This window comes from Thermobia domestica, chromosome 14 (genome assembly GCF_964235325.1).
Source record: "Thermobia domestica chromosome 14, izTheDome1.hap1.1, whole genome shotgun sequence".
Lineage (NCBI taxonomy): Eukaryota > Metazoa > Arthropoda > Insecta > Zygentoma > Lepismatidae > Thermobia > Thermobia domestica.
The window spans coordinates 3,870,224-3,882,589 of NC_137467.1; the positions used below are offsets into that span (position 1 = coordinate 3,870,224).

The 12,366-nt window shown below is 35.3% G+C and overlaps 1 protein-coding gene across 1 annotated transcript in view; it reads left to right on the forward strand.

The window, feature by feature from the left end:
• LOC145670651 (dynein axonemal heavy chain 1-like) overlaps window positions 1-12,366 on the forward strand; it is a gene marked incomplete at its 3' end in the record, with an annotated part of 1,762,390 nt that overhangs the window by 118,732 nt on the left and 1,631,292 nt on the right. The window contains 1 exon segment of the mRNA XM_081739441.1: window positions 1,127-1,270. Coding sequence (XP_081595567.1) covers window positions 1,127-1,270 — 144 coding nt within the window.

The following is a 12,366-nucleotide window of genomic DNA, read 5'->3' on the forward strand; positions in this document are numbered from 1 at the left end:
TACTTCCATGTGATGTTGTGGTAGCTGTATCTCCTAAACCCCTGGAGCTTCGCGCCTACAACTTCACTGAAATACTGACCACATTTAGTACTACTTTCTCATATGTGTCTCAGTCAGCAACTCGATTCACCCAAACGTAAGGTTTACTTGTGAATTAACTGAGAGTTTGGGTTTTGAGAACACTATATGTAGTTCTCCAGATATAAGTCCTACAAGAAATTTTTTTATTGAAATATATTGGATCTTTTGATCCAAAAATGCTGTTTTTTTTTAAAAAAATAGAAAAACTAAAACTTCATTCTTTACAGCTGTCCGTTTGGAGCAGGAATGTTTATAAGATGCGGATCCGAACCACTGTAACGAGGTACGGTGGCTCAGTGATAGAGCGCATACCTCTGGTGCGTAGGATCTCTGGTACGGTCATCAACCTAGTAAGTTTGTGGTGGAAAAGATTGTGTTCGTGGGTTTTCCGAGGTACTCTAGTTTCCTCCCACTTTCTCCGTCCACCAATTGTTCCAACGTCATTCACTTACTTTAATCATCGTCTCCCTTAGCCTAGAGGACATAATCGTGGGACGTTAAACTCAAGGATTTCATTTCCTCAACCACCGTAAGGTGTTGAAAGTTTAATGTTTCCTCATGGGAAATCGAACTAGGACTAAAGGCAGACTTGCTAGCCACTACACGAGAGAGATGAACATGTGTACTTTTATTTATTTATTTATTTATTTATTTATTTATTCATTTAACAATCACCAGATACAGCTCAGAGGCCATTTTACACTGGATATCGAACAACAACAACAACAATGGAAAGAACTTGGGAAGGTATCGGCCAGGGCCTGTTTTAGTAGGTACCATCCCGGCATTTGCCTGGTAGGACTGAGGGAAACCCTGGACAGCCACAGTCAGGATGGTCGGCAGCGGGATTCGAACCCACGACCTCCCGAATGCGAAGTCAACGTTCTACCACTTGAGCTACTTCTCGGATATGATAATTATTACTAGCCTCACTCACGATGTTCTTCTGGCAACGCCACTGCAAAATGGAAATCTTTACGTGTACTTAGAACATTACTATAGAAAACATTAAGAAAAGCATCTAATTGTGTTTATTTTTTTGCAGATTTGTCAAGAGTATGAAGACATATTTATCAAACTGTGTGAAAAACCTAACAGCATTGAGCACCTATTTGAGATCAAGGAGTGGATGGAGACGGTGCCTAACAGTGTCCAAAATCTAGAGGCTCAAATGAAGAAAATTTGTCAGGTAAGCACTATAGTAGTGAGGTAACAAATTACTGTAAGTACTGGGCATATATTTAAGTTCTGTTAGACGGGATGTAAACAGCGCCTGAAGGTTTAGTTTTTTTGTTTAATTTCATCTACCACTCATCAAACTCCTTATGTATCACAAGAGGTCCACAAGAGTATGATATAACAACATTTAAATCAAATTTCTAATTGAGGTGTATTGTGTAATGACTCACGTATCTCTAAACGTTGATAAATACTCTTCATTATGTTCGTAGAATCACTTCATCAATTAGTAGTTTTTGTACTATAAATCGTGTAACGTTAAAACAGCGTTTCAGATATGATTTGGGATAAACTAGTATTTCCCACGAGACTCGAGAAAAATTTCGTGTCGTGTCGAATTTGAAAATGTACTACTCGTCTCCATTCTCTTATCATTTTCGAGACGAGACGTGATGTTTTCCCTAGTGAGGACAATACTAATACCCACTCGCGCAAATCCCGGGGAGGATGAGGGGGACATATCCCCCCAATCTTGGAATTGGGAGGGATTGTCTCTCCCAATAATCCGATTTGAAATGTATTTTTTTGCGGAGAAATATGATGATTTGTGTCCGACCCCACTTCATCTACATTGCCTGATATATAACATACCTTGGTACAACAGGTTGGTACAACATATTCATCTGTCGTAATATGAGTATGATATTTCCCCTCATTCCAGAATAAGCCTCAAATCTGCTCGCCTCCAAATGTTGAAGGCAACTCTGCTCCCCCTGCTCCTCCACAGCATTTTTTTCAACTTCAAAAATATTTTGAACATCACTTAAACAAAGATTATGGGAACGGTCTTATCTGTCCCCCTTCCGATATTGAAGACAGTTTTGCGCCGATGGTAGTACCAATTAGTTCAGTCACTTCCAACTGGTCCATGTATGACGTAGGAGCACGCTTTTACAATTGGTGAAGAGACAAACATAACAGGTAGAATATGTGAGAAGAAATGGCGACTGAGATAAAAAATAAAGTGTATGAATAGTAATGGATCTGAAACGATGTATTACGTTATTTATACTTTGCCTGTCGACACTGCTTTTAAGGAGATTGGTTTTCAAATTTCGTTATCGTAGAGAGGGAAATTTTAGTCTTACTTTTTTCTTTCTTTTTTGAAATGAAAGCAATGGAAGAAATTTCAGTATCAAAAGTTAAGATGAACCACAGAGATTGAAACCCAGTCAAATCTCTACCATGTGTAGAATCATGATCCCAGTTCAATTAGCTCGAATATTGATTTTACGATTTACTCATGAATTATTATAAATTACTCTAACAAAAGGATGTAAATGGGGAAGAGACATGGCAACTCACATGCAACTGTTAAAATGAAAGTTTATGCTTCAATGTATTAACAAAACTCAACAATTTGAAATAATAAAACAGCGATTAGATTGGGTAGAAGGTAAAACAGGAAGAGAAGAAGAAATTTACAATTAGGATAGGAAATCAGCACTTGCCTTAATTGTTCTCCGTTCTTGACGATGTTGTAGTTGTTTCAATTGATGAGATGGCTCTCCGAAGTGCTGTTTAATTTCCTGGCTGGCAATTGATGAAACCAAACTAATATTGACGACTGGACTTCGTATCCCGCCAAAATCTGTCAGGGGGCTATGAATAGATTGTTTTAATTTGGCTCGATGATAATATCTGGATACTGGCTTGGACTTTTTTCATGAACTGCTTCTGCTGGGATGAACTCTCAGCTTTTAAGTCCTGGACCGCCTGGGGACGGTTCTAGCCTTCAATTGTGATTACTTATTCTTCCACTCTAACTACAAAATCCACGTCTAGCTACATACTCCGCCACGAAAAGTGTGCTCCAACAGTTTTGTTAGGAGAGGAGGATGACGTTTTCGACCATTCAACCAGAAGGCTCGTAAGTACATTGCAAAGGAATGTGTCGTCATGCTTAAAGGAACACTAGTCTAAACTTTATTAACTATTCTTACAATCATGAAAGAATGTAGTGATTTTAGAAATACTTCTTTGGCACAGTAAAAATACGATTTAACTTAGGACTAATTGCAAAAGAAATTAAACCAACGCTCATTGTTTTATTTTATGTTCTTATTGAACATGCAAAAAATATAGAAGAATCTAAGTAGAGGAACACTATCAAAGTGGTCACTTTCAATATGGAGGCCAGCACACTTTTAAATAAATTACATATATATAGCAGCTATTTCACTTTACTTCGAGAAAACTATTAACTTTAGAGTAAAAGTTCTCTGCTTAACTTTTGTTAGTCTTTCTTTAAGCTTCATTTTGTTATCCGTTTTTTTATCATTAAAATCGGGCTCATACTTTTAAAGTTATAAAGCAAATTAGTTGTGGCTTGTGCTTCCGTAAATTATAAATAGTAGAGTCACAGGTATGTTCGTTGTTTTCAGAACTTCCATAGAAACATATAGCTGCGTTATTTTCAAAATCATTCTGAATTAGTTTACACCACTTGATGTCTTGTGGAAAATGTCGTGGATCTCTCTGATCAGGAATGATGCAGTTTGTTCAAGAAGGTTCCTTTCCTGGACGATCATCTGTAATTTTTCTTAAGATGATTGGCATGAACCCTTCCGACTTATCGTGTGTGCTTTCAACGTTTCAATTTGTTTGGCAAGAAGTAGCTCATCACAGTGTCACATTTATTCTAACTCTTGATCAGCCTCTTGGTGGAAAGTACAGCAGATAAAACCTGACAATTTTATAAATACTTCCCTGAGTTCCATAGTGTTGTGTTTAGGAGGTTCTTCACTTATTAATGAGTTTCTTCGTTCGATTGGCCATCTCATGAGTGGAACGGGATTGAAAGAGATATTAGAGTTGGTGTACGCACCAAACACTGTAGTTGACATCCTACGTGGTAAAGCAATTTGAGGTAAAGAAGTAAGAGCAGTGCGAGATCATTTTTCAATAGACATTGTTCTAAATATACTTCTATCTGAGAACACCTTGATATACGGAAGTTTACCTGAACTTATTCAGAGCACCGAGACATGTAATACGTCCTTCCTTGATAATGAACATATTGCTTCAAAAGATATAAGGTTTTCTGTAGAGGAAATACAGCACATAGTTTTCAGTAAGACAATCAAACCCTCTCAACTCAATTTACATGAACTACTGAACGAACTTCACAGTCATATCCAGGTTTGACATCTGGAAGCCGTACCAGCAATCTATAGATTCAGTACATGAATCTTGTAGATATCCTTCAGAGCTTTATCACACCCGAAAGGACAGGGCATTGGAATTTGCATTTGAGTACATGTAAAGAAATGCTTCCATATTTTCCAACCTTTGGCCACAACCTCCATATGAAATTAGTGTGACTCGGCTACAAGACGACCATCCTGACTATACAAATTATTCTGTGAGGGACACCACGTTACCCGACGAAGTGATCGTTACCGGGCAGGACTTTCTAATTATCTCGTGATTGAACAGACTCTAATATGGAACATCAAAATCACAGGAGGATTAGCACGAGGTAGAGGTGTTGGGGAGTCCCAAAGGCAATTTTGGATTTTGTCTATGTCAGCATGCACTAAAATTAACTAAGCGCTACGAGAGCTAACGGGACTGGAATATCACACAAGTGATCAACGTAAGGAGAGCACATCTGCTAGAGTGAAGAGAGATCAGAAAGTTTTTCAATTATTTTGCAATACCTTCGGGAGCGAAGCCTCTTCTACTTCAGTATTGTAGACACTATGCTGTACAATATTATAAATGGAAGTGAGGCAAAAATGAATGTTAATATTGATATAACAAAGAAAATTGGAGATAAAATTTTGAGCTCGATGGTCGAGAAAGAGATTGGTAAATATTCATTTAAAAGATCGTATCATGTTGTCACTATAAATGCTAAAAGCAATATTGTTGTCAATGGTCAAAAAGTGCCTATGGATGCACAGATTCTCTTCCAGAGGTTGCTATTAGTATTTATAGCTCAATAAAATAATGAAAATATGGAAGAGATGTTCAAATACGAATTATCACAATACCCTTCATCCATGTTTGTCCAGTTTGGACTTATGAGAGAAGCGAAACAGTCTGACTCAGCAGATCCGTTGTGGAAGATAGTAGGAAATGAATTGAATGAGTCAAGTGAAACATTACTAAACATATACCACATTGACTTGACACCTAGTCTTAAGTTCCAGGCGCTGCTAACGGCTGAAGGTCTCTATGGGTGTGAGCTTTAGTTCGCATTTTTGCCACAGCTCAAGACATTTTGGCAGCACTATAACAGAACAAGTCGTTGTGGATGGTGGCTCCCTTTTCTATAGCGTTTTCTGGCAAAAAAAAAACTGAGACTTTTAATTCTATATGCAGTTTGTGTAGTTTCTGCAGTGCTAGCTATGTGCAGTTTGCCTTAAAAAACTACACGAAAGCTATCATTGTTATAGACCAAGCATAAAAGACACAACTTATGTTCGTGGATCGAAGGAATTAAAAGTTCAAGTTACATTTACTGAGGACGTGCCATTTCACTCTACGAAGGAATTGTTCCTCACAAACCCAAACAATAAGCAGCGTTTCATAAACATGCTGAGTGACAAACTACGAGCAGAGGGCTTATAAACACTGCATGCTACTAACGACGTGGATGTTTACATTTAAAAACTTCTGTTACCTGTGCCAGGAAAACGAAGACACTTGTGTATGCAGAAGATACTGATATTTTGATATTACTTTGTTATTTTGCAAGAGCAGGTGGATTACCATTGTATCTCAGATCACACGGATAAAGCGGTTGCAGCGCACAACGTGTTTGGAACATAGAACGTTTATGCTCTATGCTTGGTGAAGAATTTTGTAGTCACCTTCCATTTATTCATGCGATTGCTAAATATGATACGACATCGCATTTGTTTGGTATAGATAAAAGTGTGCCATTGAAGAAAATTAAAGATGAATTCTTTGTTCAGCAAACAAGAGTATTTCAAGATTCTTCATCCACGAAAAAATAAAAAAAGGAAACATCATCGCTGCAGATGAAAAAGTCCTAGTTTATTTGTACTATGGCAAATCAACTGATACATTAAAGAAGTTACGTTGCCAAAAATTTTGTCAACGTCTGTAGTTGAAGCCAAATGCCTTCCACCCACGAGTGATGCAGCAGCGTTCAATTTGATGCATGTGTGTATGCAACCACAACAATGGATTGAATGAGATAAGCAATTGAAAGGTCAGAGAAAGACGAAACAAAAATAAGGAGAGAACTTTCACTATAAAGTTAATAAGTTTGCGAAATAAATCGAAAATATAATAGATATATAATTTATTTAAAGGTGTACTGGCCGCCATATTGAAAGTGGCCATTTTGGTATTTTCCCCCTACTTAGGTTCTTCTATGCTTTTTGTATGTTCAATAAGAACATAAAACAATTGGTGTTGGTTTCATTTCTTTTACAATTAGTCCTAGGTTAAGCCCAATTTTTCACTAGTTTTACTGGACTAAATGTTCTTTGAGGCTGAATTGATGAATCAAATGAGATTTACATGTTTGAATAACTTGAAATGATTCGACTTTAATTTAAATACTTGAGTGAACAAATAGTTGTAACATAAATTTAACAAAGAAAGTTCTGTCGCTTTTCAATCATCACATTCGAACATCGGTATGTCACCTAAGACGTACCTGGAAGATCAAAAATAGTCCCCATCAGCATCTACGACTTTCTGCCAATGTTCTGGAAGGTCATGGATTTCATTGCGGTAGAATTTGGTAGTGTAACGTACCTACTACCCGATATAAGTTCAGACTTCGGTATCGTTCCTGGGAAAGGGAGTGTTTAAAACTCCCTCCATATTTTATAATTAATAATAAAGGCAGGTATGGGTCTATCAAAAGGAATATATATATTCTAACTGGGTTAACCAATCCCCATAAACTATCGCAAATACGATAAATTCCGTTCTCTTGTAGAGACTGCAAAGTGAATTGATTGTTATACATAAATATATCTATAAATCTAAAAACACAATGGATTCTAATTGAGGAAAAAGAAAAACTATATCCATGTGATTTAATAGCAAATTTATATGATTAAATATCAAAATTGAGTAGATCCAACAATAACTGACGTTATCTTGCTCAAATAGGACCTTACAAAAAGCCTGAAGGGCTGGTTACTACATATAACAATATATATATATATATATATATATGCAAATTGGTCCCAATTATCAGACAAATTAAATATTTTAAACAATAGCGATATAATATGTAAATTTTACAACTTACCAATACTGCAGATTAAATAAATACGTAATATATGAACACTGTGCAAACTTACTTGCTTCACACTTAACAACACCAAAAATTTTAATTTAAATATCACATCTTTTAATTTTTTCCACACATAACTATAACTTTTAAGAAACGTATACCATATGGAACTAGGATGAATTACACATGAGTTGAATACACAAATAAACAACCATTCACTTAACTTTTATGCTTATATTGTGTTTTATAGATTTGACTTCCATTCCATATCACAAACGTAGACCCGAAGGTAACCATGAACTAGTACAGTAATTCGACGTAATCTATTATCAAGGTCTGATGTTCCCAGTTTGAAATATAGCTTCATTATGACGTGTGCCTGTTATACACCAAATCATGTACAGGATAGTTCATCATAACGCCGCTAATGGCGCTACTAGTTTTCCACTAATCGTAACAGGAATTTTTTTTTTCGAATAAACATGTAAGTCATTACATCAACTAACACCCCCCCTTAAAATCATTATGATTTTCCGGAAGGATGATAGTCTAGTTGTCGAAATTAGTCATAATTAACCCAAGAATCTATTCTACTAATACTAATTCCAATTCATTCTATCATTCATTCCAAATAATATATAAAGAAAATAAAAATATCCCCCTAATAATCCATTCACGCAAACATTCATTCATCCTTACATTCTATCTACATCTATACCTAATATTAGTAAATTCTAAAGTCTCAGGTCAAGACCTTCCTAGAAATTCATAACATTACATGTACAAAATGAAAATAGAATATATATTTCCATTAACCAACCATATACATTATAAATAAATAACTTACTTTGAATATCCATAGTAATCCAAACAGGTCATGCATGACGTACATATATTCATATGAGACATACCAATCTAGGTTACAACTCCAGTATTCATTCCTATTACAATCCATACGTATATCCAAAAATACATATATGATATTTTCCACGATTACAAACATTCAAGGTTTACGGATTTTTCCAGGCCTGGAATTTAAAAACAGACATTAGCACAGAATAACAAATACATTGACAAAAACATAATAACAATATTTATATTTCTAATACAATTAAAATTCAAAAACACATTAAAATCCTCTAAAAACCATTCACTTGAAAGAGACTAATTAAAACTGACTATTTAACGCCATAACATCTAGTTGCAATTATTAAATAATAATATAACCAAAATATTATCCATACACACATATATATGTATGTATAATTAGACCAGAATTAAGAATATACCCAAAATTTATTATTGTTTATCGAAATACACCTCATGTTACACCTGCGTTACGAGGTTGACGGTACAGTTTAGTTTGAGAAACATGAGCCTTCCTAATATCCAATGGATCGTCAACAGATTTTAATTGAATTGAGTTAGTCCCCAATAGTCTTTCGATCCGATAAGGGCCCAGCCACCTTGGGCACAATTTCCTGGTTATCTTGTCAGCCAAAGACGACTTTAATGCGACTTTAATAAAACTTGGTCACCCACTGAATATGAAGTAGCAACTTTAGACTTATCATATATACGTTTGCGTCGAGACCAAGCTAGTTCCATGTTCTTCATGGCATGGGCCCATACATTAGGGTCTTTTTTACGTATATCTAACTCATCTATTTTCCAGCGGATATCCAATGGGTCGCACACATTATAATTAAATGTCATCTCCATTGGGGAACATTTTAATTCCGAATGTTCGGCAGAATTTATTGAAAACTCTATTTCATGAATGCCTCTGTCCCACATCGTCTGTTTGTTGGAAAAATAAATTCTAAGACTATCACCCAATACTCTTAGATATCTTTCAGCATTATTAGAAGCACAATGATATGGAGAACTACGAATATCCTGTATACCATGGCTATATAAGAAATCTTTAAATCTAGCTGATATATATACTGACCCATTATCATGACTGATCGAGTAAGGGAACCCAAACCTACACATGATCTTATATAGCTTATTAATGATCGCTTGAGTCGATAATATTCTTAATGGTTCCAGCCAAACTCGTTTAGAACAAGAGTCAACTATGATCAAACAATATCTTCCCGATTGGGATTGACATAACGGTCCATAAATATCAGTGTACCATCTTCCATTCACAGTTTTATCGAAAGTGGACACTAATTGACCCATTTTCTTACGATTATCGCTTTTATTGAGCTGACAAGATTTACAACAGTGGACATATTCACGTACATGATCTACCATCGAAGGCCATGTATATCTAGCTGATATTCTACTGATAGTTTTCCTTGCTCCCGAATGATTTCCCGGCAATATCGAATTATGATAAAATTCTATAATAGGTAATACAAGTTCTTTCGGAATACAAACTTTCCATGGATTCTTTTGCGCTTTAGTTTTCTTACATAATGTACCTTTAATTAATTTATAATCATCTTTTTTTCTTTCTTTTCTAACCTATCGATTATATTCATCAATTCTACATCTTTTCTTTGGTGTTCATTAATTGACATACAAGCATATGGCATATTCCACATATTGACTAACAACAAATTCTTTACCTCATGATCGTGTGTTTGATCTATCTCCATAGGTTCGAACATTTCTCGATCATGGACCCTTGATAGGTAATCTGAAGAAATATTTAAATTAGATGGTACATGTTTGACATCAAAATCGAATGAAAACAATCGATACAATAAACTGCCATATTTCTTAATACGCTTAATATTTCTTATGGCATACATTAACCCTAAATTATCTACTCTCAGTTCGAACTTTGAGTACAAATAGGTACTAAAGCGTTCAATAGTCTCAACAGCTGCCATAAGTTCCAACAGATAGATTGGTTTATTTAAATCATAAGGTTTTAAACGTCTGGAATAAAACCCAACAGGTCTTAATATATTATTCTCATCATATTGTTGTATCGTTCCGCCCAAACTTTTGAGTGTTGCATCCGAACTGACGAAAAACTTAGCATTTAAATCTGGTAATTTCAGAATTACATGAGTCTCAAATAACTCCTTAACTTGATCTAACGCTCTCTGTTCTTCATCACCCCACCTAAATTGTACTTTAGGAGACCTCATTCTATTTAATGGATCTACTACTTCTTGAAAATGAGGAATAAACTTAGCATGGTATTGTAGAAAACAAAGAAGGCTAATTAATCCCCTTCTATTACGCGGAGCTGGTAACTTTCTAATTACTTCAACCCTGGAAGGATCCAGTGACATATTCCCGTTCTCTAAAATATATCCCAGATAAGATATTTTTGTCTGGAAAAATTTTGATTTATTCAAAGAAATTGTTATACCATACTCTTCAAATTTATTTAAGACCTTGTCTAATAGTTTCTTATGACTCTCGACATCGGGAGTGAATAATATTACATCATCGTAGAACCATTCAAGACCTTCATTTTTCAAAGGATATAAAATGTCAGTTAATACCTTGGACAACATAAAACTACCAGAAGATAAACCAAAAGGTAAAAATTTAAATTCCATCAGACCTCGGTGAGTCATAAACGCTGTATATTTATACGAATCTTCTGATAATCGTAAATGTAGATACGCTTTTTTAATATCAATAGCGGAAAATACTTTCCCACCAGATACATTAGCTAATACATCCGCTATACGGGGGGTAAACTGCGGATTTAAATATAATCTCCGATTAAGACATTGGTAATTAATAACAAGACGTTTCTCTCCAGACTTTCCTTTCACTAAAAAACATGGGAAAGACCAATCACTATTACTCTTTTGAATTATTCCCTGTTTTAACCAATCATCTAAAATGGAATCAAGTTGTTTTTGATCGCATCTACTCATAGGATAAGCTTTCTTCCTTATAGGATCCTCATTGTTCACCTTAATTTCATATTGATATCCTTTAATTTCACCTATTTTATCTTTAAACACACTAGAAAATCTATTAGGGAGACCATCAACATACCTTTCCAATGAGGGATCATCTTCAGCTAGCAGTGGATCAACCAATATCTGATTGGATGGCTCTTTTACTTCCGCAACTTGAAACAAATAATATTCCCTAGGACATTCCATATGGTTGGCAACACTGCTGGTCTGCTCCCTTGTTCCTTGTACCTTATCCCCTCGGTCTGCTATAGAAGACTTTAAATTTCCCGTATGACTCGAAAAGCTACGGAATAAAAATTTTACGGCAGAATCATTTAATTCGTTAAAGTCACTATTAGGATAATAACTTACGGGAATAACCACTTTCTCACTTGCCAGAACTAATTTGTTCTCGACTAAGTCTATAAATGCACGCATATACTTTAATTGCTGAATTCCAATTATAAAAGTGGGCTCTAACTGGTCCATCAAAAAGAATTTAAGTCTATAAACTTTAGAGCGAAAACGTATTGGAATAATCACATATTGAGTCAATGTTATTGTTTGTCTATTAACACCTGTCCCTGTAAACTTTTCATTCATCACTTTAACAGGCACTTTCAATTTAGTATTCCAATCCAAAAACTTTCCAAGATTTATAATCGAAACCGACGCACAAGTATCAATTCCTCCAACATAGTCATTCCCTAAGACGTATCCCTTTATAAACACTGCTACCAATTTATCTGAACTGTCCCTCGGTTTGCTAGTCGCATTATTAAGTTTATTTAATGTTGACCCTGAAGCACTAACATCCAAAGGATCATTCAATTGTCCAGTCAGTTTACTATCTTTTTCTCCCTTTAAAGTACTTGTATCTAACCACTGCACCTTTCTCCTCGATGTAGTCAAGTCTTGTTGTTGTTTTAA